Consider the following 27808-nt stretch of genomic DNA (forward strand, 5'->3'; position numbering starts at 1 on the left):
AGCAAGAGTGGCCTCTAGTCTCCCTTTCTCACCTTGCCTTGTCTAGTTCAGTTTTTGTTTTTAAGATGACTCTAGCCTCATGAAAAGCAGTTTGGGAATGTTCTTTCTTTCCCCCCTCTCTGAAGGAGTTAAGAAAAGATTGGAACTATCTGTTCCTTCGATGTATGGTGGAATTGTGTAGAATCATTTGGCCTGGTTTTGTGTAGTAGTTTCTGTGGAGGGAGGTGGCAGAGATATATATATATTTTTTTAAGATTTTATTTATTCATTTGAGACACAGAGATACAGAGAGAGAGAGAGAGAGAGAGAGAGAATGAGCAGGGCGAGAGGCAGAGGGAGAGGGAGAAGCAGGCTCCCCGCTGAGCCAGGAGCCCAATGCGGGGCTCAATCCCAAGACCCCAGGATGATGACCTGAGCTGAAGGCAGACGCTTAACCGACTGAGCCACCCAGGCGCCCCTCAAAGAGATTTTTAATACATGTTTGAATTTCTTTAATGACCATTTATCTCAAATTTCCCATTTGTACTCGAGTGAGTTTGATAAGGTATTTTTCTAAATAGTATTCATCTTATGTGATGATTTTCAAACGTGTTGTTCTAAGGTATGTAGTTTATTTATAGTTGATTTGTAGTGTTCTCTCTATTTATAAGAAAAACATTTCTGCAGTATTGGTAACTGTGTGCCCCTTGTTGCCTATCTGTGCTGAATCTCATTTTCGTGATCAGTCCAATTGGAAGTTTGTCAATTTGATTAGTCATTTCTTAGAACTAACTTCTGGTTCTGTTAATCCTTTCTGTTGTGTATGTCTTTTCTGTTTCACTGTTTCTGCTTTTGTCTTTATTATTTCCTTTCTCCTACTGCCTGTAGGATGATTCTGTTGTTCTTTCTGAGGCTTTAATTTAACCTCTTAACGGAAACAGTCCCCTTATTCATAAGAGGACGCGGTTGGACCGACTAACCTGTCTGTTTCCTGGGCCGCCCTGTGATGGTGGACAAGGCTCCCTCCAGGGGTTGCGGGGGAGGCCACTTCCAAGCCCGATCTCTTGGAAGGAGAAAGTATTGGGGGTTCTGGGGGGGAGGGAAGTTGGGGATGTGAGAGTAAGAGCCAGCTCTCCTGGTGGCTTCCTGCTCTCCCGCAGCCAGTTCCCACAACTTTTCCACAGCCTGCCTTGAGGTTCTTTAGGGTCAGGAAAGCAGGAAATCCAGAGGTGCTCAGGGCTAGCTAGTGGGGCTAGGGCGCCTGGTTCTCTGGGGAGAGGAGCCACCCAGACCAGCAGGAGGGATGGGAGGGCAGGGTGGGGAAAGAGTTTCCATCCATCCTCCTCATTTCCTGAGCCCAGTTCCCTCATCCTCCAGCTTCTTCCAGAATGGAATTTTCCCAGTGGGACCAGTTCTGACTTCAGGCTGGGACAACATGGGGCCTCTTCCTGGGCCTGGCTCCTTTCTGGGAAGGAGAGAGAGCAGAGGAGAGGTCAGCCTGCAACTCCAGGCCACAGGGCTCTGGCCAGGCCCCACGTTCTCCTGGAGGGACCACGTCCCCCTGCCCTGTGAAGAGTCTTTCCAGGCCAGACATGCCTGGTGGTGGCCCCTCCGGGCCATGCTTTGCCCTGGGCTGGAGAGTTCTCCCGAGTTCCCTCTCCTTGCGCACTCCCCATCTGTGACCCTGGCCGCTATCTTGGACCTCAGTGGCCCACTCTGTGGGTCAGAGGAGAGAAGGAGCTGATGGTAGGTGAGTAGAGCAAGTGAGGGGACCTCCCAGGCAGGGTGTTGGCAGGGCGCTGGAGCAGGGTGGAGCCCTAAGAGGAAGCAGGCCTGAGCATCTGACGGGCAGAACATTGGTAGGTATGGAATAGTGAGGCGTCCTCCCGAGCCTTTTTCCCCAAGCAATCTGACGATAGTGGGCAGGAGTGTCTGCCACTAGGCTTCCTCCCTGGGCCCCGCTCCCTCAGCCCAGAGTTTGCCTGTGCCTCCTGCTCTAAGATCACCTCCATCCCAAATGGCTTCCTTCAGGGTGGCTCAGTAAGGACACCCGGGGTGGGTGGAAGCTTAATTTCATCCCGGGGACCAACATTCGTTGATTGATTGTGACTCCTGGAAAGCAGTGGTCAATTAGCCACATCCGTCAGGGCTGGGGGAAGGAAGGGGGGCGTACCAAGGCCCACGGTGGTCTTCTGCCAGCCCCACGGCGGCCTTCTGCCAGCCCCACGGGATGAGAAACCGACCCTACCACAGTTTTGTGTAATTTGCGCTGAGGTCAGAAAAGTTGCCAGCCCCAGGGTCTTGTGGGTAATAGGCCACGGAGTCCACCTGTTGTTATTTTAAATGGAAAACCTGAGTTTCCTTGGTGTGGGGTGACAGGGAGGAGGTGGACAGAGGGCTACGTGCAGGCCCTCTGGGCCCTGGGGTGGGCTCCTCCCCACCAGGAGTCAGAGCCATACAAGAGCCCTTGCTCTGGACTGGAGCTGCCCCCACCCGGCCGGCCTCCAGAACTGCCTGACGGCCTGCGTTCAAGCCACCTCCTTTCCCACTGATGACGATGTCTATCCATCTGTGCTCGTTCGACCGTGTGGAGGTGGTCTCTGAACTGCTCTCCTGCCCTTGGACCTGGCCTTGACCTTGTTGCATTTGCCTCCCTACAGAGGCCTTCCTTGACTGTTGACCCCCTCCCCATCCCCTGTCCTGTGCTACTACCCGCTCTGTGAAAAGAGCTGGTCCGTTTGTGTATTTGTGTCGGCACTGCTCAGTGTGGGCTCCTGGAGGGCAGGAGCTTTGTCTCTCCCGTTCACTGGGTGCCCCCGGCCCCCACCCCAGTGCCTGGGGCATGCTGGGGCTTCCTAACTTTGCTGACTGCTCCCTGAATTCTCACACCGGTGTCCTGTTCTGGCCCATTGCTCTCAGGTCCCCCTTATTGGAAACGTTCTAAATCAATGGCTGCAGAGTTTGAGTTTCCCCCAGCTAAAGGGTCACTGTAGGGAGCGGCACTGGCCGGCGGACCCAGGGGGCTTCTGTTAGAGCACCATGGTCTCCCTCTCTCACTGGAGAAAGGGCCGTTCCTTCCAGACGACCTCAGGGGCCAGAAGGCTTGGAGGACGGCGGCACCGCCCTGCGTTCCCACACAGCAGGAGCCCTTTTAGCCTTCAGCCCTCTCCCAGGCCTGGGCTGAGCTGGGTCCCTTCAGGGGTGCTCTCCAGGGGCCCGTCCTCAGATTCCTGGGTCAGAGAGTTCCCAGGATGGGACAGGTCATAGCTGGCCCCAGATTTCTCCTGGAATTTCCCATTTCCTGGAAGGAGGGTGAGGTCATGTTCCTTTTCCCTTGAACTGGGGAGAATGGGCCCCAGCCTGGGGAGCTGTCTGGATTTCTGGGTGTTCAGAGTTCTGGTCACCAGGAGAGCAGGTCACCCTCTGCAGGTGTCCCTGGACCTGCCACCCTGGCCAGTCACTTTTCTCCCACGGCGCAGTGCCTCTGAGGCCTCGGCTTTGCTGGAAGGCTCTGTCCTCTCTCCCCTGCCAGGAGAAAGTGCTCTCTGTGCATCCTCTGTCCATAGTGGGAAATGCTCGCCCAAGCCCCTCGTCTTTCTCCCCAGTGCTGACTCTCTCCTGCGGGAGAGGCACCCCCTCCAGCGACCCGCAGATGTCTGCTCCATCACACTCGCTGGCTCCGTGCGGCTTCCCCAAAGGTGCTCCTCGCACTTGGGCCTGTTGCCCCTCTACCTCAGGAAGGGCTCCCCCCCTCCCAGGGCTTGTCAAATCAGGCCTGTGATGAGAGGGTCAGGCTTTGGGGGCTGATGATCAAACGTGGTCACTGGGGCCCGGGACCCCCAACCTGCCCCCGCTCTCCATGGCAGGAGGCCAAGCAGGGCAGATGGGGTCCTGACCCCTCACCTCCCACTCTGCTGGGATGCACACTGACGGTCGTGGGGTTTCTTTCCTCTAACGCGGCCTCAGTCTCCACTGTTAGCGGCTCTCTTACCTGGCTAAAAGGTGTGCATGCGTGTGTGTGTGTGTGCGCGAGCGCGTGCGGGTGTGTGGTGGTGGTGTTGGTGGGGTCAGCTCCCTGGCCCTGCGCCCCCAGCTCTGACCCATCCGATGACACCTGCCCCCCCCCCACACACCTAAGTCTCCTCTATGTCACATGGGGCTTCCTAACCATGTCCCATGGTGGGACAGAGGCACCTCATCCTGGGGTCAGGGGTGACACCACTGCGGCCAGAGGAGAGCAGCCCGGCAGTCTGGCTGAGGGGTGTCGGACTCTGGCCAACTAGATGCTTGGATTCAAGGTAGGACCTCCCTCTGAGACAACGAAAGAAACGGAATTGGAGCAATTTGCTCAAGTGACATATTTCAATATAATCTCTAAAACTCTATGAATTGAACAGATAAAATACCTCTGGGCTATTTTGTTACAAAATATTTGCCATTTGGATTCGTCGCTGGGTGCAGCCACCCTGCCTTTCCCTAGAGAGGTTTCTCTCCAATGGGGTGAAGGGGCAGATGCAGAGGGGTGGGGAGTGCAGCAAGAAGGTCTATACGGCAGGACACGGGGACAGATGGACAAATGGCTACCAGGGAAGCCTATTGGACACAAAGAGACATTCTGGCAGGCTATGGGGGAACAGGTGTGTGTGTGTTTTGGGGGGGGGTCAGGGGCCCAGGGCTGATCAATAGGTGTGTCTTCGGAGACAGGTGGGCTTCCAGCTCACGCTCCCGGGGCAGGGTCTTGGTCCAGCTCTAGCGGGGGACTTGCCCAAAACCGTGTGGGAAACCTAGTTACCATCCTCACTCCCGCTTCCAGAGTTGGGGCCATATGGATACCATTGAGAAGGGGGCCCAGGTCCCCTAAAGTAAGGTCTAGAGAGCTGATCTGGTGAGCCCACCTCGGGATCACAGGGCATGTACCCAGGACGCGGTGTCGGGAGGCCCAGTCAGCACTCCGCTGCCCCCCACTGCCGTGGGGAGCAGGGAGCCCAAGTGCAGCTCTGACCGGGCCCTCCAGGGAGGAGCGGTGGAGTGGTGGGGTCAGCTCCCTGGCCCTGCAATGACCCATCCGATGACCCAGGACTTTGGGGATGAGGTTCTAGGACCAGGGACAGAGGTGGGTCCCAACCTTAGCCTGCTGGCTGGTCAGAGGAGGGCAGTTAGAGACAGTGGGGATTCTGGTTTTCCCAACAGTGAGGGGTGCCATCAGGGCTTAAAAACCTCTCACCGCTCAGGCTTGGCTCCATGTGCTGCTGACCCCAGGCCGGTCCGCCTCCTAGACCAGGCCTCCCTGTGCTGCCGGTGGGGCCCAGGGAAGCCACCCCAGTGACAGGGGGTAAGCCCCTACCTGGGGAAGGGGCCCTGAGACGCCTGAGCGTCTGGGTCCTCAGAGACGGTGCCGGCCCTAAGACCTCTGCTGGGCCTGACCTGGAGAGTCAGGGCCACAGCAGAGGTGGGAGGGAGGGGCCAGGTTGGCATGCCCATCAACAGGGAGGAGGGCACTTTCCAACCAGAAGCACTGTGTGAGCAGGTGACAGGGGCCCGACGGTTGGGACTGCGGCCCGTCTCAGTGGCGGGCCCTGGCACTCATGGTCTCCACCAGTGAGCACACTTAGCCATCTCAGAGCTCCTGTTCCTTCCTAAGGCAGCCTCCCTGCCGCCCAGTGTAACGACTGCTCTCTTCCAGCATGGCCCCTCATTCGAGGTTCAGCCACCCCCCACCCCGAGTGCCCCCCAACTCCTGCTGTCTAGGCCTGCACTTTCAAAGGGCGATCCCTGCCTTGGCCAAGGGCATCGGAGGTGGCTGAATCTGTGTGCTCCATCTGTCAGCCGCTCTGTTCTGAACGGCTGTGACTGGAGCCACCTGTTAGAGGAAAGGCACAGGAGAGGGGCAGGGCAACAAGGAGAGGAGATCAGCTGGGCAGCCACTGTGGGAGAAGGTGGCAAATTGGTCACAAGTTATGGAAACCGGGCTGACAAAGACAGAGCCAGAAATAAACTCACTGGGTGACATCATATGACGTCTGGGTGACTGCACACACACATTCGAAACTAGGTCATCTGGAACCTCTGAGAGTGGGGGAAGATTCTGCGCCTCCTAGCTGGCTCAGGGCACTCCCTTTGGGGCATGGGGTAGGTGGCAGGGAGCAGCAGACTCACTTTAGACCTGGCCAATATTCACTTCCACCTCTTGGCAGGCTTTGATAATGGGCTCCAAGTGGGAGGGGATCCTAATGAAGGACAGCAATGAGCTCCTGGCACAGGACTGGAGAATCCGGCCTGGTTTGGGACAGATACTTCCCGAAAGGGCTGGGATCCAGGCAGGCCGCGGGAGCACCCGAGGGCTTTGAGGCCGGGCTGCCTGGGCTCCGCTGGGCCTCGTAAAAGCGGACGCTCGGATTCTGGTGGGCCCTGGGGAGCTCAGCGAGCCCTGCTTGGCTCTCCTGTGCAACTGTGAGGGTGTAGGGGCTCTTTCAGCCACGCCTACTGGAGGCAGGTCTGGCACCTTCCTGGAGGAGGCACAGGGAGCAGGATTTAAAGGTGACGGGCTAGTTGGAGATGGCAGCAGGAGGAATGCCAGTGCCTTTGGATCACCTGCTTCTCCTGCCTGCTTCTGTCTCCAAACCTCTCACGGGGGCCACGGAAGTCATTCAAGAGGGAGCCCTGCCTTGGGTCCAGTTCCTACCTCTGCTGGCTGTATCTGTCCTTGGGCAGGTCACCACTACTTCTCCCTGTGTCGGCTCTCACGCTGGAAGAACCTGGTTTGTATGTGTGTGTTTACGTCTATACCCTCTGCACTTCACATTGGCTGGGGAATATCTGGGGCTAGAGAACTAAGAAACTCTTTTAAAAGGTGCATTTTGTGGATATACGACCTCACGAGTCCACAGCTCTGCTGACTTACTCTTGAGAGAGCTGAGAGTGGTCCCCCTTTCCCTCTTTAAGTTTCTCAGAAATTTCCTGCAGTCTGAGAAGCCCTGGACAGGCAGGGCCCAGCTCCTGAGAAAGCAGGAGAAGGCCCTGGGAGGAGGGGGAGGATGTGACCAGGACAGCCAACATCCCTGGGGGTGGAGGATCAGCCTCCTGAGATGGCTAGGCTTGGGGGCTGCAGCAGAGAAAGCCTCCCACCCCTCGCATCACCCACCCGGCCTGAGGCCTGGGGCCTGACGGACTCAGGGCCAGGAAGCTGGTTAGGCCCTCGGCTCCTGCTTGCTTCAGTCCATGGTCCAAGTGGCCAGAGTGGTAGCAGGAGGAAGAGGAGGCCTGGACGTGCCTGGCTGTGTCGGGCCCCAGGAGAGTGAGGTGGGATCTCCAGATTAGGGGGAGGGGTGCTCAGACTAAGGGAAGGCATGGTGGGGGCGAGGCGAAACCCAGATGCCAGGGATTGAGAATCTCTTTCCAAAACGATGGTGATCAGTGGCCAGGAGTGCATGTGCATCGTGCCAGGGCGTGGGGAGCAGCGAGCGAAGGGGCGGTTGGGGCTGCTGGCTGCAGCTGAGGCCCCGCCTGGCCCCCGGCGGCCAGCCCTCCGTCCCTCGTCCCAGGGACGAGAGCGCGGGCTGGGCAGGGGCGGGGGGCACAGAGTCTACACCAGGCTCCTGGAACCACTGGAGTAGCGGCGCCGGTGCAGCAGGGAACCGGGTGGGCAGTACTGGTGGGGGTGGTTGTAGGGGGGTGGGGGCGGGGGCAGCGGAGGCTGGTGGATGACCTTGACCGGGGAGCCCGGGCCACCCTGGGGTGTGGAGCCACAGGAGTCGGAGGAGGACGAGGCGTAGCAGGAGAGGGCCTGGCTCAGCAGGGGCTCCATGCGGGCCAAGCAGGGCTTGTCCAGCACAATGACCTTGACAATCTGCTGGCACTGCACCAGGGTCCCAGGGGGCGTGGGTGGCAGCGGCGGCAGCGGCGGGGGCTGTTCCCTCAGGGGGCTAGGCTGCGGGTCTGGCGGTGGCGCCGGCACTCCCCTCTCGGCCCCCAGCCCGGGGTTGTGCTGAGACGTTTGAAGCCTGTTGTGAATTGACACCTAGTTTAGAAACAGCCAGAGAAGCATGAAATGTTACAGGACTAATTCCCAGCTGCTAGGACTGGTTACCCTGAGCCTCCCTTCCCAGCCCTGTCTCGCCTCCTGTGCCCCTCGGCTGCTCCCAGCCCTCACCTTGAGCCCCGCTGGCCACCTCCCCACGGGCCTGGAGGAACCCCAGCTGCCGAACAGAAGTGCCACCCCGGGTGTGGTCGGTGGGGCGGGGGGAGCCTCGGCTCTCAGGCCTGGCTCCTCACCTGTGAGATGGACACCTGGACCAGTGGCCTCTAGGGCTCTGCAGGCCTCTGCAGTCACATCTCACGGGTAAACCTCTCTCCACGTGCCTCTCTACGAACCTCTGATCTTGGAAAACAGGGTAATGATCTTTGCCCTCTCCCTGCCTCCCCGGGCTGTGGTGAGGACAAACGGACACCAGACACAGGGACAGTCAATCATCTTTGAGCCTCTCAAGCCCCCTCTTCCCTTTGTTAAAGGAGAAGCTTCCCTGGTGCCCAAACCCAGAATGCCCGGGACCCCTGAAGGGGCCATCTGGACCTACCCTATCCTCCTAGATTTCCCCAAGGCCAAAACCATGAATCTGAAAGCAGCCCAGACAGCCAAGGCCAGAGCTCAGTTCCCAGCTGCCTTTCTGGGCCAGGCTTCATCCTGGTTAAATTTGTCCCACTTCAGGAGGGGGTACCCAGAAAGGACTCTAATCTTTACACTCTCCCTCGACCCATGGAGGTCACTGTGAACCAGCCTGGCCTCCTCCTGCTAGCAGGGGGAGGTTGAGGAAATGGGAGGAAAGGCGCTAGAGCCTTTGGGGGGGGGGAGGGGCAGATGTGTTTAGTTCTTCACCCTCCAGCTCCCCAGGCTATAGGTATGACAGGCCACAATCCCCTTCTAACACCTGGCCCTCTGCAGTGGCTGAGACCCTTCACTCTGAGGATGCATCCTACTGTCCTTGGGCACCACCACCCAGGACGGGTTGCTCAGGGCACAGAGGGGGACATCGAGGCTGCAGGGAAAGGGCCCTGATTGCCAAGTCTAGACCAAGATGCCCAGCTCAAAACTATCTCAGAGCCCTACAGCAGCAGATCCTAACCCTATTCCTTGGCAGAAGGTGCAATTTCCTGGACCCCCCTTCTGGGCCTGTGCACCCCCATGGGCTGCTTCCCTCTCCACAGTCCCCCAAACCCTGGTTCTGTCTGCCCCTTCAATATCCACAAATCCTGCTGTGCTCAGCACATTGGAGGCTTTCCTCTTCACTCTCAACCTCCAGCCTTGGCAGCATTTTCTAGGCTGAGATCCACACCCCCCTCCAATCAAATGAAGGAGACCCCGAGTCCCTCAGTGCCCTGCTGAGACACAGAGCAGTCAGAAGGCAGAGCGGGGGCCCACCTTCCCCTTGGAGAGCCCTCTGTGGTCCTCACTCTGGCAGTAGGCCTCTGCCTACCGCTGCTGGAGGGAACTGGCTCCTTTCCCCACCTGCATGTATTCTGAGTTATTCCCCAGGAGGAAAGGGGCCTAGAGAGTGGGGGCAGGCCTTCTGCTCCCCCAGATTTCACAGCTAACGTCTAGCTGCCCTACTCCAGACCCATGGGACTTCTTTCCCCTCCTCCCTACCTGCACCCCTCCCCAGTGCAGCCCACAGCTCTTGGCTCATCTTCGCCTCATCGCCTCATGCTTTCTGATCCCCCTCCACTGTCTGCACCTCCCTCCTCTTCACCCCAGCCTCATCCCTTATCTTTAGTGGTCAGTAAGTGACAGCCAAACATTCATTCTGACCCCCTTCTCACCTCCCTGCTAATGAGAGAACGGAAAGAGGGAGAGAGCAGGGGAAGAGAGAGAGAGAGAAAGAGAGGATGGATCATGAGTAGCAGGTCAGAACAGCTCAGAGAAGATGGAGAAGCGCCTGCCAGAGGGGCTTGGCCAGGCAGTGCCAGAGAGAGGGCAGAGGACGAGGGAGCTTGGGGTCCAGCTGAGAGGCTGGGGGCAGCGAGGCTGGCAGGGCCCCGGGGCTAGCTGGGGGTGGCAGCCTTGCAGATAGCCACATGGTCCTCTGGCAGGGGGGGATGGGAGGACCGGCCATCAGATCGCTTGTGCTCCCTAGGTAGGCCAGGCTCAGGCAGGGTGGAGCTGGGAGAACAAACTGGACGGCTGGGGGCTTTGTGTGTTTATCTGCAAGGCTAGAAAATGGGCAGCTGCAGGAAGATGGGGAGAAGGGGGGCGGGGGATGGAATACCCACCCTGGGGGCTGGTCGGCTGCCGGGGCAGGAAGCTCTTCCGGGTAAAGGTGCCTCCTCCAGACACAGGTGTGTGGGGGCTGGGGGGCCATGGGAAAAGAGGGAAGAAACTGGGCTTCCCTGGGCTATTCTGGTGGGCAGTCTCCTCCCTCCCTCTAAGTAGGGGCTCCTCCAGCTTGGGGTGGGGCTGGGAAAGGAGATGTCTGTGTGTGAGAAGCTATTCGTCCCTAGAGGCCTGGCAGAGGAGTGGGGGATGGGGGTTCACTGGGGTGGGAGGGGAGCAGTGGGGAGGGCTGTGGCCCAGTGAAGCTTATAGAGGCCACCGAATACCCCCCCCCCAGGTGACACTTGGGAGCTTTGCAAGGACTAACTGCTGGGGTTCCCTCCCCAGCCTCTCCCTATGTGGCTTGGGGCGGGGGCATCCCCCTCCCACGTCGACAGTCTTCAGATACATCTGCGCTTCCCCCAGGAAAATCCCTAAGGTGACCCAACCCTGCTCTGCTTCACTGGCTCTGGCATACACCCCTACGCTTGACCAGCTTTCCGAATGGACCAGCTGGTCCAGGGAGGAGCTCCCAGGGCTCAGCTGCCCCTTGTCTCAGTTCTCCGACTGCCCCAAGAGGGGCAGGGAGGGCAGGGTCCGAGCCGGAAGTGGTCCCTGGGGCTGGACTTGAGGGGTGAGTGTCCGGAGGGACCCAGGCTCCCTGCTGTGGAGGACAGACGCACCAGGGTGGGAAGGGACTGGTGGCTTCCCTGATAGGGCACGTATGAGGGGATCAGTGAGCAGTGTGCTGGGGGCGTGGGTTGGGGGGCTCTGAGCGAGGCCGCTACGGAGGCGCCATGGGCATCATGTGCAGGTGTCAGCCCAGGAGCTCGGCCTTGGAGGGCACGCGGCTGGGGGATGGGCAGAAAGAGCTGTGGCTTAATTAGGCGCTGGGACAGTGGCATTACCCATGCTAGCAGTAACGTTTAATTGTATCTCTTGAAATTGGTAAAATGGTGAGTCGGGCTGGGGAGGCATTGATTAATACCTGAGAAGAGAAACAACAGAGACAATGAGAAGAAGGACAAGCGGGGGCTCGGAACCACTCACCTGGGCAACCAGGCCTCCACTTACCTCCACCGTGCTCTCCACGGGCTTCTCCCCCAGCGCGGCTTCCCTTTTAGCTTTGAATGCAAAGAGCACAGGGCTCACTCTCTACCCGGCCCAATACAAATCCCTGCCTCTGCCAACCACCGCCCCCCCGCTCTGTCCCCGATACCAAGCATCCTTGCAGTTAGCCGGTGTGGACAGAAGACTCTGGGTACCAGGCCCCTCCTGACTGGGACGCAGCCCCGGGGCGGTGGACCAGAAGGCGGAGCCCAGTTCTGCCCCTTGGTAGCTGTGTGACCTTGGGCATGCAGACTAGAAGATCTCTGAGGGTTTTTAAGGGAGCACTGCTGAGTTTCGTTTACCCACGGTCAAAGCCTCCCCGATAGGGACAGTGAAAGTCAGTTTTGAGGGGCCATTGGTTCTTGGCTCCCAGACACACAAGGAGGCTCCGCTGTTAACCTGTCCCTTTCAACCACAGGCTCCTTGAGGGAGGGCCCGTGTTCCTATCCCTGCTACTTAGCTCCGTGGTGGGGATTCAATGAACTGAAGCCCGTACAGCACTCACCACAGGGCCTGGCATGGGAAGCGTGGCTGTGTGACGCTATGGGGCATTCTGACTGGCTCGGCACAGCACCAGGGAGCCCGTGGACCTCCAGGGACAGCGTGGTGGCTTTCTCCGGCTCAGTCACTCCCGGCTGCCACCCTCATCCTCAGCGGGTCTCCCAGAGCCCCTCTGACTGCTCACATACTGTGTGCACGTGTGTGTGTGTGTGTGTGTGTGTGTGTGCATGTTGCGCACACGTGTGCGCTCACGTGTGCGCAAGTTCCCTCGCTGTGCTCATCCCTCTGCTTTCTGTAGCACAAGAGGGAGCTATGCCGTTGTTTGGGACTGAGGAGAACCCCACTGGGGAGGTGACTGATGGACCAGGCCTTGGAGACATGCATCCTGGCCCGACCAGGGGGTGCAGCTTCCAAAAGAGGCAGCCTGGGCTGCAGAGTGGGGTGGGATGTCAAATAATTAATCACAGCTGAGGTTTGGCTCCGGAGTTTACACAGCTGTGCAAACAAGCAGTGACCCGTGTACTGTGACCTGATAGAAATGAAGGGGCCGGCTGGAAAATCAGGCAGGGTGGAGAATTATGAATGCATGATGGCAGGTCAAAACCTCACGTGGAAGATGACATCACAGTGAGAACCTCCGTGCAGCTAAAGGAGCCCCAGGTCTTGCTGGGGAAAGGAGTCGCGTCTCCTAGCTGAGTGACTGAGTGCTGGGAGGCCGTCTGTCCCAGCATCATGGTGTCATGGCTGTCACCGAGGTCTGGGGGCCAGCATGAAACCCACCCGAGTGTCTCGGCTCAAGCTGCTGTCTTGCTGGAACCCTGGTCTTCTAGTGCTTAGCAGGGGGCACACAGCAGGCACTCCATAAGTGTTTGTTAAATGTAAGAATAAATGGCTGAATTAATTAATCAATCAGTGAACAGTTTGGGATGGTTTACTGGGGGTCTGTGGGGATGGGAGTTAATTCTCACGACATCTCTCCCTCTGATTTTTATTTGGGACTGCGGAATGGGGGTGGGGGTGACTCTTCCCATGCTCCCTGCGGGGGGTGGGTGGGGGTGGGGGGTAAGGTGAGAGCCAAGAGGTAGAAAGGAGGAAGATGTCAGTGGGAGAAAGGAAGCAGGTCTAGAGAGCATGGCCAGAGGTGATACAAAATCTGAAACTGGCTTGATTCATCTGGAGTGAATAAGTCAATTTGAAGAAACCATTTGGGAAAGTGGGTTTGAAGGTTTATCTGGATTTTGGGGTGGGCTGACTCTGGCATGGAGCACTTGTGGCTCATTAGGGAAAGACTTGACTGGCAGATCAAGATTTCCAGACCCTTCTGGCCACCCTCCTTACCGGGCTCCCATCTGTAGGCAGCAGTTTTTCTCATGCTGTTTCTCTTTACTACACCTCTCACCCCCACCCCTGGTGAACCCCAGCAGTCCCCGGGGAAACTGGGTGCAGGGTGGGTGGGGCAGGAGGCTCGTTTACCCCCCACTGGGCCAGGGTGTCTGGGCTCTTGGCCCGACTCCTCCAGGGGGGACAGTGACATTTCACAGGGACCCAGGGCCTTAGGGCAGCTTGTAAATGGACATATTCCTCTCTCACCGTCCTCCTCACCCCACTACTAAGGCCCGTGAGATTAGCCTGGAGCCCTGAGCAGAAAGAAGTCACCATGGGAATGAGCACTTCCCCGTTCCCCAGGAACCCAAGGCTGGGGGCAGAGAGTGACTTCCATGTGGGCCCAGGGCCATGCCAGGCCTGGGGTCTGGGACTCTGGAGCGGAATCAGGGCTCACCTGTAGGCGATCCTTGCTTTGACTGCGGGTCCACCTGCGCCCCGCTGGACTTGGAGGAGAGCGTCTTTGCTCCCTGCTGCTTCTCCAGCTCCCCTAGAGGAGGGAGAGGAAGCTAGCCTCAACCACGGTGAGATGGGAGAGGAGTGAGGAGAGAGCAGGAAGGGGGCGCTCCCTGACACATGCTCTAACACAAGGCCTGAATCTGGAACCCACTTCACAGCAAGTTAGACACCTGCTAGAACCTCAGTTTCTTCATCTGTCTGTGGGGATGCTAACAGCTGCCCGAATGTCAGAGAGGCAACAGAAGAGGCAAAGGGGAGGGCGGCGGGCGGCCTGGGTTTGAATTCCTGTTCTGGGACTTCGTAGCTGTGTGGTTTTGGGCAAGTTACTTAACCTCTCTGTGCCTCACGTGAGGGGACAGTAGTGCCCACTTCCAAGTGTTGTTAAGAGGATTACACGAGGAAATGCACCACAGCCCTTAGAAGGAGGCCCAGCTCATGGCAAGTGCTTAGTAAATACTAATTTTTATGACAACATGGATGAATCACCTGGCACAGTGGACCTCGGTGAGGGCTGGTGACGGCAGGTGACGGCCAGCCTGCGCACCTTGCACCCGGCAGGACAGAGCCCACCCACCCGGCTGAGCTCCCCTGGGGAGGAGATTCCCCGCCTGAGCCTGCAAGCCCAGGGCATCCACCTTGTCCTCGACCTTGATTCCTCTCACTAGACCGTAAGCCTGTTCCAGGAATGATTAAATCACTCCTTCAGTGTCTTTTCCAGGAGACATAACTCAGGTTCCTTTTATTAAAGCCACACCCCTGGGTCCCATTTTCTGTGTCTCTCGTTGTCTATACTCGAGGGACACTGGACTGCAAACCTCCAAACCAGCACAGTTTGTCCTGACTGCCTGAATCACACCATCAGTCAATACTTCATACTTTCCCTGAGCAGAGGGCCGTCCCTCCCTGGAGAGGGGCTGTCTTGGCTTCAGAGAAATTAGCATCCTAATTACAAGCAAGGAGTCCGAGGAACTTGGCGCCAATCTTGTTTGGTCACTTGGACTGTGTGAACTTGGACGACTTCCTTCAGCTCTGTTAGACTCACTTTCCTGATTTGTAAAATGAGGACAATCCTACCTGCCTTGTGGACAGTTGTGGCAAGGATTAGATAATAGAAGAACCATCTGTAACATTTTGATAATGACAGAAGTGACCTTTGAGGGTGTGTCCTTGAGAAGGTTCAAGATCAGCAGCCAAGGTGGCATCTCCGAGCCTCCGGTCCTGCCGCGGAGCTCAAGCACGCCAGCAGAGTGCAGCAGGGGAATTAACACCCCCACCTGCCTCCCGAGCAGCTACCGAGCCCTACAGTCTGGTCTGCTGGGCTTCTCTTTCAACCTGATTGAACTGTTTCCCTACGCTATTATAAACGGAATCTCTTTTGTCAGTGTCAGAGTAGGAAGTACAGGAACCTCAGAAGCAGACCTAAATGCAAGTGTCATGTCTGCTTCTAAGATGCACGACGTTAAACACTGCCCTTAACTTCCCTGAGGCTGGTCTGTAAACGGGGCACAAGCACCACCTTGCAGCCTCACTGTGGGCGCTGTAGACAAACTGTCTGGCACCTAGTGGGTGCTCCAAAAATGCTGATTAAAAAGCACCGCCCTATCCTATTGGTGCCCAGCCTCGAAAGTCCCCCCGCCTTTCCTATTGCCTAATGGTTTTATATTAATTTAGAAGCACTTTTCAACGAAGTGACCATAAAAGGCAGACCTGAAATCTGTTTGCTCTTTTAGTTTCTGAATCCACAGTTATTCAATTTCCCATGAAAGGCAATCTGAAGCCACGGGCGATGCTAAAGCAGGAAAAGCTTGTGAGTGGGCACACAAAAGCTTGTGAGCAGGGCCAGCCCTGCTCTACTCCTCAACCACCAAGTTAACTGGCAAACCACCTGCCCCTCCAAAAAGGCCCACGTAGTTGCTAAAATGCCTGAATTGGAACACTCAAGAGTCCAGGTCTTCCTTAGAGGAACCAAAAGGCGACTCCTAGATGAGGGATAGTCAGAAAAGCAGGCTGGACTCTTCAAAAAGACCATATCATGAAAAAATAAAGTGGGGGGACGATTTGAGATGAAAAGAGATGAATGAAATGAAGCAGCCAGATGTAAGGTGTGAGTCTGACTGGGTCCCAGGGAGGGACTGACCCAGGAGTCCGGTGGGAAGAGGGGTGCCCGGGCGCACAGACTGTTGAGGTTGGCATGCCTGCCTTGCTCGGCTGGCTCGGCTGCGCTGGTCAGACACAGCCGAGTCCTCTGTTCCAAGGGGCCAGCACGCAGCTCCATAGCCTGGCTGGGTGTGCACACAGGTGTGCACGTGCGGTGTGTATGCATACTCTAGCGCCCCCCACTTTAATTGTGAAGAAACATGAACAGCAATGGCACCCACATGGGCCGTGATGGCGCAGTGGGGCTGGAGGAGGGCTTGGGATGGATGGCAAGAGGGGCCTCGGCTCACCCCACACTCACTCCAGAGTGGGGCAAGGAGTCAAACTTGTGCCACAAACAGCCTCCGTTCCCTGCTGACGGGGAGCCCACCCACCCACCCCCGCCGTGTGGCGCCCCGCGGCCTTACACTCTATCCGGATCTGCTCCAGCTCTGTCACCTCAGCGATGGACTCCTTCAGATCCTCCACAAACTTCTGCATCTCGTCCGAGCCCAGGGCACAGAAATGCAGCACCTGCTTCTTCTCAGAGCCCGAAAGTGGGGTCACCAGCGTGATGCCATGAGAGTAATCTGGAAAGCAGACCCCAGGCCCCCATGGCCATGAGCAGTGGCAGGTGAGGCTAGAGCCAGCCCAGTGGGGAGAGTGGCTGAAGGCTTTGGGGTGCTTGCCCCCTCCCCCTCCCTCCAGCCTCCAACTCCCCCCACCCCCCAAACTGCCTCTTTCACGTCTCTGGGTCCGAGGGAGACTTACACTCATTCTCAAAAAGATGGAACTGCATGCCCAGCAGGCAGACTGACTTGCAGAAGGTGTAGGTGGAGGAACTCTTCTTCTTCGGGCAAAGTTTCAGAATCTGTTCAAGAGAGGGAGAGAGGCATGCACTGATGGTGCACACGTGTGTGCATGCACCCGGATGCACGAACACGCAGGGACACTGGGGAACACATAAGTACATACAAAATGTGAATACATGTGCACACTTGTATACTTAGGATGTATTCACACACATACACACATTTATATGCACACACACATACACACATTGATGTATATGTGTATGCACACATACACACACATGGATATGCATGTATATAAATACACACTATATCAAAATATGGGTGTTTTTAACTGCATAAAACCCCTCCACGGCTCTTCCCACCGCACTTAGAAGAAGCCAGTCCACACTTCCTGCCTCCCCCAATTTGGTCCGTGCCTCAATCTGGCTTTATGCTGGAGCCCTGCTGTCCTCTTTGACATGGCCTGAATTGGACGAGCTCAATCCCCCTGCAGGCCCTTTGCACATGCTAGCCCTGGTCCACAACCCTCCCTGCAGCTTTCTGCATGGCTGGGTTACTCTCATGACTTAGATCTCAGCTCAGATGCTGCCTCCTTAGAGATCCCTGCCCGAGCAGCCCAAGTAACAAACAGAAACAAACCAAACCAAATCCGAGCTCACCCCAGCCCCTCCCTATCTCGTCACTCACTTTCATGCCACCTTCTTCCCAATTTCATAGTATCTTGTTTGTTTACTTCATTATTTTCTATCTCCCTCCCCAACTAAAATGGAAACTTAGCCAGTTGCTTAATTCACAAATGCTTCATCAGCACCTTTCTTGAGCTGGGCCCTGGGGACACATGAGCCCGAGGGAGAGAAAGAGAGAGAGAGAGAGAGAGAGAGAGAGAGAGAGAGAGAGAGAGCCCTGCCCTCGCTGCTCCGGAGGAAGCCCCTTCAGGGTGTAAACCAGTGGGTCAATCCATAAAGCATCATAAGCAGAAAAAAACCAATGTGAAGGAAGAGATGAGTAAGGTAATACCAGAAACTGATGAGTGTTTTGAAGAACATGAAATACGGTAAGGAAGAGAAGGTGACTGGGCAGACTACCTTCTGAGATGCACAGGGAGGGCTTCTGGGAGGAGGTGATGTTTGAATTGAGACCTGAATGAAGAGAAGGGAGGTGGCTGGGCAAAGTCTGGGGGTGGGTAGCAAGAACAAAGGTCTGAGATGGAAGGATCCTGGCCCGTGGGACGCAGCCTGTGGGGTCAGGGCGCCTGCGCAGCCAAGCAGGGGAGTGGAGGGAAGGGAGAGGAGGCCAGGGATCCGGGAGGTCCCAGGTCGGGGACTGTGGACTTCCTTTGCTAGGCTTGGGAAGTGTGGCAGACACACAGCCTGATGTGCACTCTAGAAGGATCACTCTGCTGCTCTGTGGAAGGTGGACCCCAGAGGCAGATCATTAGATGTGGGATGATTTTAGAGGGAGCTCAAAGTGACTCATGGATAGAGAGGATGTGGGGTACGAGGGAAAGACAGAAACCCAATCTTGTCCACCACTGTTTCCCCACACTTACAAAAATGCCTAGTACATAGCTGACACTCATTAAATATTGTGCAATGGACACCTATTTCACAGAGCAAAGAATGAGTACCCCCAACCCCGCCACAAACTTGTGTGTGCACAGGTGCACACACATGTGCACACACATGCGCACGCGCACACACCCCTGGGCCCCAGGCAGCGCACACCCCACTCCGGCTCACTGTCCCTCCCTGGCTGTGGGACATGAAGCACACCCTATACTCTTCCTGCCCCAGGTTTTCTGTAATGTGGGAGAGGCACATGATCTGGGATCTGGTTCATTTCCTTCATGACTGCGGAACCACAAACAAATCATTTAGTCCCTGTGAGCCTCAGCTTCATAACTTATAAAGTAGGAATGATCATATCTGCCTGAGCAACCTCACCTCCCCGCCCCCAGGATGTGAAAGTGCCACAGAAAGAGGTAAATAGCTATAGCATTCTGAAGGAGGTCTCTGGGGCCCTCCCTGCCCCTCCCTGGGGTCAGAGCTAAGGCTGAGCGGGGCAGCAGGTGGCCCCGGCCTGGCCAGTCAACTCACCACCAGCAGGTCGTTGAAGAGGAACACTTCCCTCTGATGTGCGGCCTGTTTCTGCAGCTTGTTCACATCGGTCACCTCGAAGAGCCGGCTGCAGCAGACCAGGCGGCGGTGGGGCACCGACAGCACCTGGAGCGGAGGCGTGGCAATTGAAAGCAGCTTCCGGATTGTGCAAATATGGCTGCTGTCAACCCCTTTCCGCTCAAGACCTTTTGGAGGGCCCCCCACCACCCAGGCTGCGGCCTGCAGGGTGGCTCCTCTGTCCCCTTCTCTCCTACACACTACATCCAGATGTGCCAGAGGGAGGGGACGGCGGGGATGCCTCGGATCTGCTGCGTGTAGAACAATCTACGGCAGTGACACCTGCAGACCAGACAGATGCTGAGACCTCAGCAATCGGGGCGCCTGGGTGGCTCAGTCGGTTAAGGGTCTGCCTTCAGCTCAGGTCATGATCCCAGGGTCCTGGGATTGAGCCCCAGATCAGGCTCCCTACTCAGCGGGGAGTCTGCTTCTCCCTCTCCCACTCCCCCTGCCTGTGCTCTCTCTCTGAAAAAAAAAAAAAAAAAAATCTAAAAAAAAAAAAAAGACCTCAGCAATCAAGGCTCTGGGCAGAAAAGGGCCAACCCCGCACAGAGGAGCCCAGTGAAGAGTTCAGACAACATCCCCACACTGCTTCTTGGGTCAGCAATTTAGGGAGGAGAAACTGGAAACAAATACCAGAACCCACTCTACATCCTTTATATTTTTGGCATAAAGAGCCTCTGCTGACTTATGAGTAGTAAACTATAGAGCATCATTGCCCTCTTGGACCATATTGCCTGGTACATAGGTCATAACTAAGGGGCACTCAGTGGTTGGGACACCACAGTCTAGAAGGCTCTTCAGCCTCTTTCCTGTCTTCTATTCAGTGGGACCATCCAGGAAAGCCCAGTATCCAGCCCATCCTTAGTTTCCCCATCTGGCCATCCTGATGCTTCAACCCTAGACCATAGGGCAATCTTTCCCAACACCTCACCTCAGGCTCTCCTGCTGTGGTGGCCAGTAGCCATGAGGAAATGAGGCAAGGGGAAACAGGGGGTGCAGTGGATGGCACATGGCGGGGACTCAATCACTAGGAAGTGAGCAAATAATAGACAAGTGTTTCTGAAAGGGAAGGAAGAGAATGGAAGGAGATGTCACACCGGAGACAAAAGGAGGTGCGAGGTGGGGGGCTTGGCAGCCATGGGAGAGGAAGCAACCCCCATGAGGTGAGTGCTGTTCTCTGGTGGGCACTTACTGTCTTCATGCCCACGATGGACTTCTCCACCTTGGTGACATACGTGACGTGGTCCTCATTGGACTTGAGCTCCTTCTGCTGTATCCTTTCGTAGATGCCTACCACCAGCTCCCTGGGGATGTCAGCACCGTCATCCACACCTACCAGCGTGGAGTGGGAAGGGGAGGCCAGGGAGGCAGGGGAGGGAGGGAGGGAGGGAGGTGTTAGAGGCCTGGAGCCAGAGAGGGGAAGCCCCCACCAGACTGAGGCCCCTCAAGGGTGGCCTTGATTTTGCCCTGTCCCTGTTCTAAAGCCTTCAATGACTGGCAATAGGTAATTCAATACCTACTGAATTAAGGACAGACTCCTTAGCCAGGCGACAGAACTACTTTAATATGGTCCCCAACACACATAGCCGCAGCCTCATCTCCTGCTGTTCCATAATCAGAACCTCCATTCCCCCCTCCCACCTCTTTCCTCATCCCCAAATACAGCCTCCATGATCCTGCTCAGTGCCTTGCTTCTGTAGTTCTCTTATCCTTCATGTATTTGTCTACCCCCACCCGACTCCCTGCCCCCCACATGAGAGTCTCTTGAAAGCTGATGTTCTGTCTTGTTCTCTCTTGGATCTCCTCCCTCTTAGACCCTCCACACCCCTCCACAAGGGAGCATGGTGCTCAATGATTAGTTGTTGAATGTATGACATGATTCTTCCATCACTGGGAGCGTGGGGGGTGGTGATGGTTAGACATTAGGTGAAGAGGAAGTGGACAGCCCCCTGTGGCAATGCAAGTAAGGAGACCTTACTCCCATCTCCTACTTCATAGTCATAACACTCTGGTAACAAAAAAAATACTAGCAGGAAATTGACCAACATGGAAACAAATTTCTTCAGGAGGTAGAAAGAGAGGCAATAAAAAATTTCTTCTACCTTTTCTAAATCTTTTTTTAATGACTTATGTTTCTCTTATAAGAGAGAAAAGTGGAAAATAAAGCAACTTTGGCAAGTGTCCTCAAAGGAGATTTCCTAACTTAGTAAGAGGACATTATACCTTCTACGAGCAACTCCTTATATCAACCCTGTTTCTTTCACATCTGATCTTGGTTCTTCAAGTCAGGCACATTAGCCGTGCGGCACCCCTGGGGCGCTGGGTGCAATCAAGAGCAGGAACCAAGACTGAACACACAAAGGCTCTCAGCTGAAGATGGCAGGTCGCACACCTCTGCTCCTCCTCAATATTCTGGCCAAAGGGAGTTTTTTAAAGAGGGTGGGGAAGAAACAATGGTACCATGTGACCTGGGAAGTGGACGAATGAGCAGATGGATTGGCAAACCTGAGAGAGTGGAACATGAAGCCAGCAGAGAGGTTAAAAGCCACTCAACACATCACAGAACCACCAAAGGGCTCTGGAATGGGTGGCAACAGGAATCCCCAAAAGTGGAGGTAAAGTTGGGCTGGACACAGGAAAATAGTTTGATCATCAGTCTAAAAAACATTTAGATCTCCCTGTCCCTTCCTCCACTCCAGCAGCCGACTGAGGGTTAGTCCTCTGGAAGAGGTGAGCCAGGAAATCTGGGGTGGGGGACCCCAAGCCCAGCCAAAGGTGGGAGTCTGTGCTGAAAACTGGGGCATGAGGTTGATGTCTATGTATTAAGAGACCCTCTCAGTCCTATTGAACCCAGAAGATCTTAGAACGTTAGCAGCCAGACTCCTACCCTCTGGGCAACAGATTGGACATTTCTCTTCTGAGGAATCAACAGGCACAAGAGAAAAATCTAAAGATGCTGCAGTAGGGGTCCCTCAGTGACACAGCTCAACTAAATCACCCTATGAGAAAGTCCACTGGTCAGTACCCCCCACCCATACTCACAGTTTTTAATCAGCCTTTTAGCTCACTCTTAAATATGAGAGAACAACCAAGTTTCATCATGTATATATGGAAAGTCTATAACACAAAAGAGAAAGAAGTATGGGGAAGCAGAAAAAGGAAGCCAGAAGAAATAGAAACAAGCAGGGAGAAACTGAAATAAATAAATACCATCAGAAATATGTAAGAAGATACCACATCTATAAAACAAGACTAAAATGCTATAAAGGGGAAACATTTTGAGAACAAAAGGGTTCTTGAAAATGAAAAATATGACAGCAGAAATTAAAACCTTAGGAGGAGACTTGCAAGACATATTTAAGAAAGTCCAACAAGAAGACAAAGATGGCAAATAGAAAGCTGTAAAAATTAGATCAAACTAGGAGATCTAACATCCAAATAATAGGAGTTCCAGAAAGTACAGAGAAAACGAAGGGGGGAGATGATCAAATACAATATTTAAGAAAAGTTCCCACATATATATACACAATGGAATATTATGCAGCCATAATAAAAAGATCAGCAGCAATGTCCACAATAGCCAAACTGTGGAAAGAGCCAAGATGTCCATCGACAGATGAATGGATAAAGAAGATGTGGTATATATACACAATGGAATATTATGCAGCCATCAAAAGGAATGACATCTTGCCATTTGCAACGACGTGGATGGAACTGGAGGGTGTTATGCTGAGTGAAATAAGTCAACCAGAGAAAGACATGTATCATATGACCTCACTGATATGAGGAATTCTTAATCTCAGGAAACAAACTGAGGGTTGCTGGAGTGGTGGGGGTGTGGGAGGGATGGGGTGGCTGGGTGATAGACACTGGGGAGGGTATGTGCTATGGTGAGCGCTGTGACTTGTGCAAGACTGTTGAATCACAGATCTGTACCTCTGAAACAAATAATGCAATATATGTTAAGAAAAAAAAAGAAGAAGATAGCAGGAGGGGAAGAATGAAGGGGAGTAAATCGGAGGGGGAGACGAACCATGAGAGACGATGGACTCTGAAAAACAAACTGAGGTTTCTAGAGGGGAGGGGGGTGGGGGGATGGGTTAGCCTGGTGATGGGTATTAAAGAGGGCACGTTCTGCGTGGAGCACTGGGTGTTATGCACAAACAATGAATGATGGAACACTACATCAAAAACTAATGATGTAATGTATGGTGATTAACATAATAATAAAAAAATTAAAAAAGAAGAAAAGAAAACTTCCCACAATTGGAGGACATGTTTCTAGGCTGAAGGATCAACCCAGCGCTGGCACAAGAGATGATAAAAGAACCAAAAAGAAACTCACCAGTTTGAAGAGCTATCTGCACCCCCATGTCCACTGGGCATTACTTACAACAGCCAAGATGTGGAAGAATTGAAAGATGAATGTATATAGAGGATGTGACACATATATAAAATGGAATATTAGTCATAAAAGAGAATGAAATCTTGCCATTTACAATAGCATCGGTGGACCTAGAAGGTACTATGCTAAGTGAAACAAGTCAGAAAGAAGGAAAAACACCATATGATTTCACTTACATGTGGACTTTAAATATGAAACAAATGGGCAGACAAAACAGAAATAGAAACAGATTCATAAATACAGAGAACAAACTGTTGGTTGCCAGAGGGGAGGTGGGTTGGGGGGTGGGCAAAACAGATGAAGGGGATTAGGAGGTACAAACTTCCAGTTAAATATAAATTAAATCATGGGGATATGATGTACAGCATAGGAAATAGAGTCAATAACATTGTAGTAACTTTGTAACGTGACAGATGGTAACTAGACTCCTTTCCCAATGTATAAAAATCACCCTGCTGTACACCTGAAACTAACAGGATGTCAGTTATACTTCAACTGAAAAAAAGAACCAGAACGAGGTGGAACATCATGAAAATTTAGAACACAAAGGACAAAGAGAAGAGCCTGTAAATTTTCAGAGAGAGAGAGAAATTAATATGCAAAAGGTGAGGAATTGGAACGACAGAGCAGCATCATCATTAAAAGACAATGGAGCGGGTGCCTGGGTGGCTCAGTTGGTTAAGCAACTGCCTTCGGCTCAGGTCATGATCCTGGAGTCCCGGGATCGAGTCCCGCATCGGGCTCCCTGCTCAGCAGGGAGTCTGCTTCTCCCTCTGACCTTCTTCCCTCTCATGCTCTCTCTCTACCATTCTCTCTCTCTCTCTCAATAAATAAATAAAAATCTAAAAAAAAAAAAAAAAGACGACAATGGAGCAACGCCTTCAGAATTCTGAGTTCCCTGTTTCCAATCTGGAATTCTCTTCCGAGTCGAACACCCAAGCAAGAGTGAAGGTAGTTGGGACGCCTGGATGGCTCAGTTGGTTAAGCAGCTGTCTTTGGCTCAGGTCATGATCGCAGGGTCCTTGGATCGGTCCTGCATCAAGCTCCTTGCTCAGCGGAGAGCCTGCTTCTCCCTCTCCCTCTGCCCCTCCCCCTGCTTCTGTTCCCTCTCTCTCTCTCTGACAAATAAATAAAAAAATCTTAAAAAAAAAAAGAGCGAAGGTAGAAAATGATATATTCAGACACACAGGTTCTCAGAAAGTTTGCCACCAGTGTACCTTTTCTATGGAAGTGAATTAAAAATGAGCAAGCCATGAAATCTAGGATACAGGGACCGAACACAGGAGCAAAGAGAAGGAGGCCCCCAGATGATGGGGGAGGGTATCCCAGGCCAATTGCTGTGCCCTGGCCCAGCAACCCATCCAGATTGGAGCAGAGTTAGAGGCTCCGGGAGGGAGACTCCAAAAAGACCTCCCTGGGGCTCCACGTGTTGAGAGGAACGTGACACTTAGGGTGGGGAGTTTGGAGAAGAATCAATAGCGGGTACCTAGAGAGCTAAGCAAAGGGAAAAAGAACATAAGTGCTCACTTCACTCCAAGGAAAGCAGAAATAGAAAGGGTTTGTAATCATGACATACTTCAAGACTCAGCTCTGGACTGTGTTTACATCTTAATAACATAAACACAGTGTAGTTTTAGCGGGGGCGGGCTAGGCAAGGTGGATGAAAAAGAGCTAATCCTTATAGTCTACTCTAGGAAACCGCTGTGGCTGAATGTTTGTGCCCGCCTCCCCCGTGCATATGTTGAAATCCTACCCCCCAAAACGGATGGTATGAGGAGATGGGGCCTTTAGAAATTGCGGAAGTCATAAAGATAGAGTTCTCATGAGTGAGATTTGTGTCATATAAAAAAACAAAAACAAAAACAAAAACCCACAGAGCTGCCCACCCCTTCCGCCATGTGAGCACACAGCCAGAAGGGCCCCGCCAGAACCAGGAAGCGGGCTCTCACCAGACACCGACTCTGCCAGTGCCTTGACCTTGGGCAGCCTAGCCGGCAGAGCTGTGTGAAATAAATGTCTGTTGTTTAGAAGCTACCCAGTCTGTGGTATTTTGTTACAGCAGCCTGAACGGATTGAGACAGAAATTAATACTACTTAAAATTTAAAAAATGAACAAGTTGCAGTGTATAAAAGAAACCAAAGTGTGTGTACTATTTAATCGCACCCATGTGAAGTTCAAGAACTGGCACAACTCATCAGCGGGGATGGCAGGTGAGAAGAGCTGGCCCTCGGGCAGGGGTACTGAATGGGTCTAAAATCCTGCTAGTTTCAGGCGTACAACAGAGTGGTTTTTATACACTGGGAAACGGGTCTAGTTACCACCAGGATCACACATGTGTATATGAACATAAGCATTCATCAAGCTCTCAGATTTATATGCCTTACAACTGGATTTTATACTAATTAGAAACAAGGTGTAAGAAAAACAGCAGAAGCACGTTGTTTAGTGCTATAGAAGAAACACAAGAAAACAGCAAAACAAAGTTGAGAGTGGTTGCCTCTGAGGAAGGAGAGCGGTGACAGGCAGGGACGAGCTTTTTTTGGAACAAGCTTTGTGGAATTATCTGACTTTATTAAATTATGTAGCATGTATAGCTTTGATTTCTTAAATGCTAGGAAAGAAAAGAACTCTGTTGAGCACACATCCCATCCTGCCATCTTTGTTCTGATCCCTGCCAGGGGCTGCACTATGTCATTTAGGAAAGGACTTGGCTGGTGGGTGCCAAGGCATTGTCTGCAAGGCTGACATAAATGGACCCAAGACCTAAACGCCTCCAGATGTCGAGCAGTGGGAAGGGCTGGTATACCCTGACACCAGCCGTGGTGCCCGTGCCTAGAGGTCAACCCATGGAGGATGTTCCATGGAGGGCAAGGGCTACAGCCCAAGGTCTAGGGGAGTGGTAATGGCTCCCGGAAACTGCCCAGATGCCTGGCACGCAAGCAGGTTTCCCAGACTGCTGTGCGGGACCAGCACCAGACAGCAGTGTCCCATGCCCTTGGCTGCCCCGCCCTCGGCAGCCCAGAATTAACACTGAACAGAATGGCGCCCCGAGCCGTGGCCTCGCGCCTCCTTCCCCCTCCTCCTCACCTCGCAGGTTTCGGATAAAGTCCTCCAGCATCATCTTGCGGTCAGGCTTGATGTTGGGGCTGTACATGTCGGTGTTGAGGAGGATGATGGCAAAGGCGAGGATGAAGATGGTGTCGGGGTTGTGGAATTGTTGTACCACCTCGGGGTTACACATGCAGTAGCGCTGGCTGTGGTGGGGACACAGAGTGGGGTGCCGCGTGAGGCCCTCTCCCCGCCTCCCTGAGCTCCAGAGATCGGGGGCGGTCAGGGCCCATATGCTGGTTCTCCGAGGGCATCGGGTCCCTAATGATGGCTATGTGCCCTGTAGCCTGGTCCTCTTCCCGGCTGAGGGGACAAGGCAGGTACCACACACCCGTGGAGCCCATCACCTTGCATAGATGAGGAATGAGGGAGATGCCTGCAGTCCACTTGGAGGGCCCAGCGCTGCTCCAGCTTAGCAGCCTCCCCGGCTCCCATCCCTTCTCTTCCCATCCTTCCTTTCCACTCAGCCTACCACCCCAGCTGCCCCACCAGGAGGGCTTCTCCCCAGCCCCGGGCTGACCCCCCGCCCCAGCATCTCCGATCCCCGGTGCCCCAGGCGTGTGATTTGAGGGCTGGGTGAGGGGAGCGGGGGCTACAGAAGGGGGTCCTACCTGAAGGCCTCTATGAGCCGTTCCACCTTCTGGGCCTCCCCCTGCACGCGGATGTGAGCCTGGAACTTCCGCAGAGCCTCGTCCAGCTCCATGCTGGAGAAGTCCATCTCGTCCACCACGCAGCTGGGGGCAGGTGAGGCGGAGAGGTCTTGAGGAGAGGTTGGCCCCTAAACCTCTCTCAACCTGACACAGCTGAGGAGTAGGGTGCCAGGTGCACCCTCCCTCCCCCCATGGACCGCCTGCCCTGGTGGATGGGGGAGGGATTTCGGTCCCTGTGACCACCCAGGAGGGGACTGACTCGGGCCTCCTAGGCCAAATCACCCCCCGGGCTCTCCCTTGAATAACCCCGGAGGACCCTCCCTCACAGCGTCCTTCCTCTAACACAATAGCCCTGTGAGGCAGATCGCTGGCTGACGCTCCACTGCACAGCTAAGAACCTGAGGCCCAGAGAGGCCGGGGGGCTGTCCAGGGCTGCACAGTCAGAGGATGGCTGATCTTCCACCTCCAGAGCCCAGGTCCTTTCCTCTCAGCCTCAGAGGGTCTCAGAGTCAGACAAAGGCTTGACATAAGGATGAGAACACTACACTCTTCTGCTCTTGGTAGGAGTGTCCGTCTCCCTAGTTTCTCGTTCCCACTTGGGCTTCCAGGTGCCTGAAAGCTTCTCCGGCACCAGCCCTCAGTTCTGCCTCAGGCAGGATGGGAGAGGAGCGGGCTTATCCTAAGCTCCCTTGCAGCCAAGGAGCCCTGAGCTCTCAGGGAAGCTGTGGCCTCTGAAAAGTAAATGACAAATCAGCTTCATGTGGGAGGGCACTGTGTGACA

The 27808-nt window shown here is 54.4% G+C and overlaps 1 protein-coding gene across 8 annotated transcripts in view; it reads right to left on the bottom strand.

Annotated features, from left to right (window-relative positions):
- Nucleotides 1-281: 281 nt before the first annotated feature.
- The window catches only part of IQSEC3 (IQ motif and Sec7 domain ArfGEF 3), a 111215-nt gene continuing 83688 nt past the window's right edge, over nt 282-27808 (bottom strand). The window contains exons 6-16 of one of the 8 annotated variants that reach the window (XM_073886946.1): nt 26989-27111; nt 26357-26523; nt 20056-20195; nt 18783-18908; nt 17772-17825; nt 16643-16742; nt 16300-16461; nt 13674-13766; nt 11357-11406; nt 11191-11270; nt 7840-7979 (exon numbers count right to left, since the gene is read on the bottom strand). In XM_073886946.1, coding sequence (XP_073743047.1) covers nt 11196-11270; nt 11357-11406; nt 13674-13766; nt 16300-16461; nt 16643-16742; nt 17772-17825; nt 18783-18908; nt 20056-20195; nt 26357-26523; nt 26989-27111 — 1090 coding nt within the window. In that variant the 3' untranslated portion in view covers nt 7840-7979; nt 11191-11195. Of the gene's footprint in view, nt 7997-10242; nt 11271-11356; nt 11407-13673; nt 13767-16299; nt 16462-16642; nt 16743-17771; nt 17826-18782; nt 18909-20055; nt 20196-26356; nt 26524-26988; nt 27112-27808 lie in introns of all 8 variants that reach the window. The other 7 variants (XR_012376477.1, XR_012376478.1, XM_073886947.1 and 4 more) reach the window with 7 other exon arrangements.

Source organism: Callorhinus ursinus, unplaced genomic scaffold (assembly GCF_003265705.2).
Source record: "Callorhinus ursinus isolate GAN/ISIS: 27379988/994484 unplaced genomic scaffold, GSC_fseal_2.0 scaffold74, whole genome shotgun sequence".
Classification (NCBI taxonomy): Eukaryota; Metazoa; Chordata; class Mammalia; order Carnivora; family Otariidae; genus Callorhinus; species Callorhinus ursinus.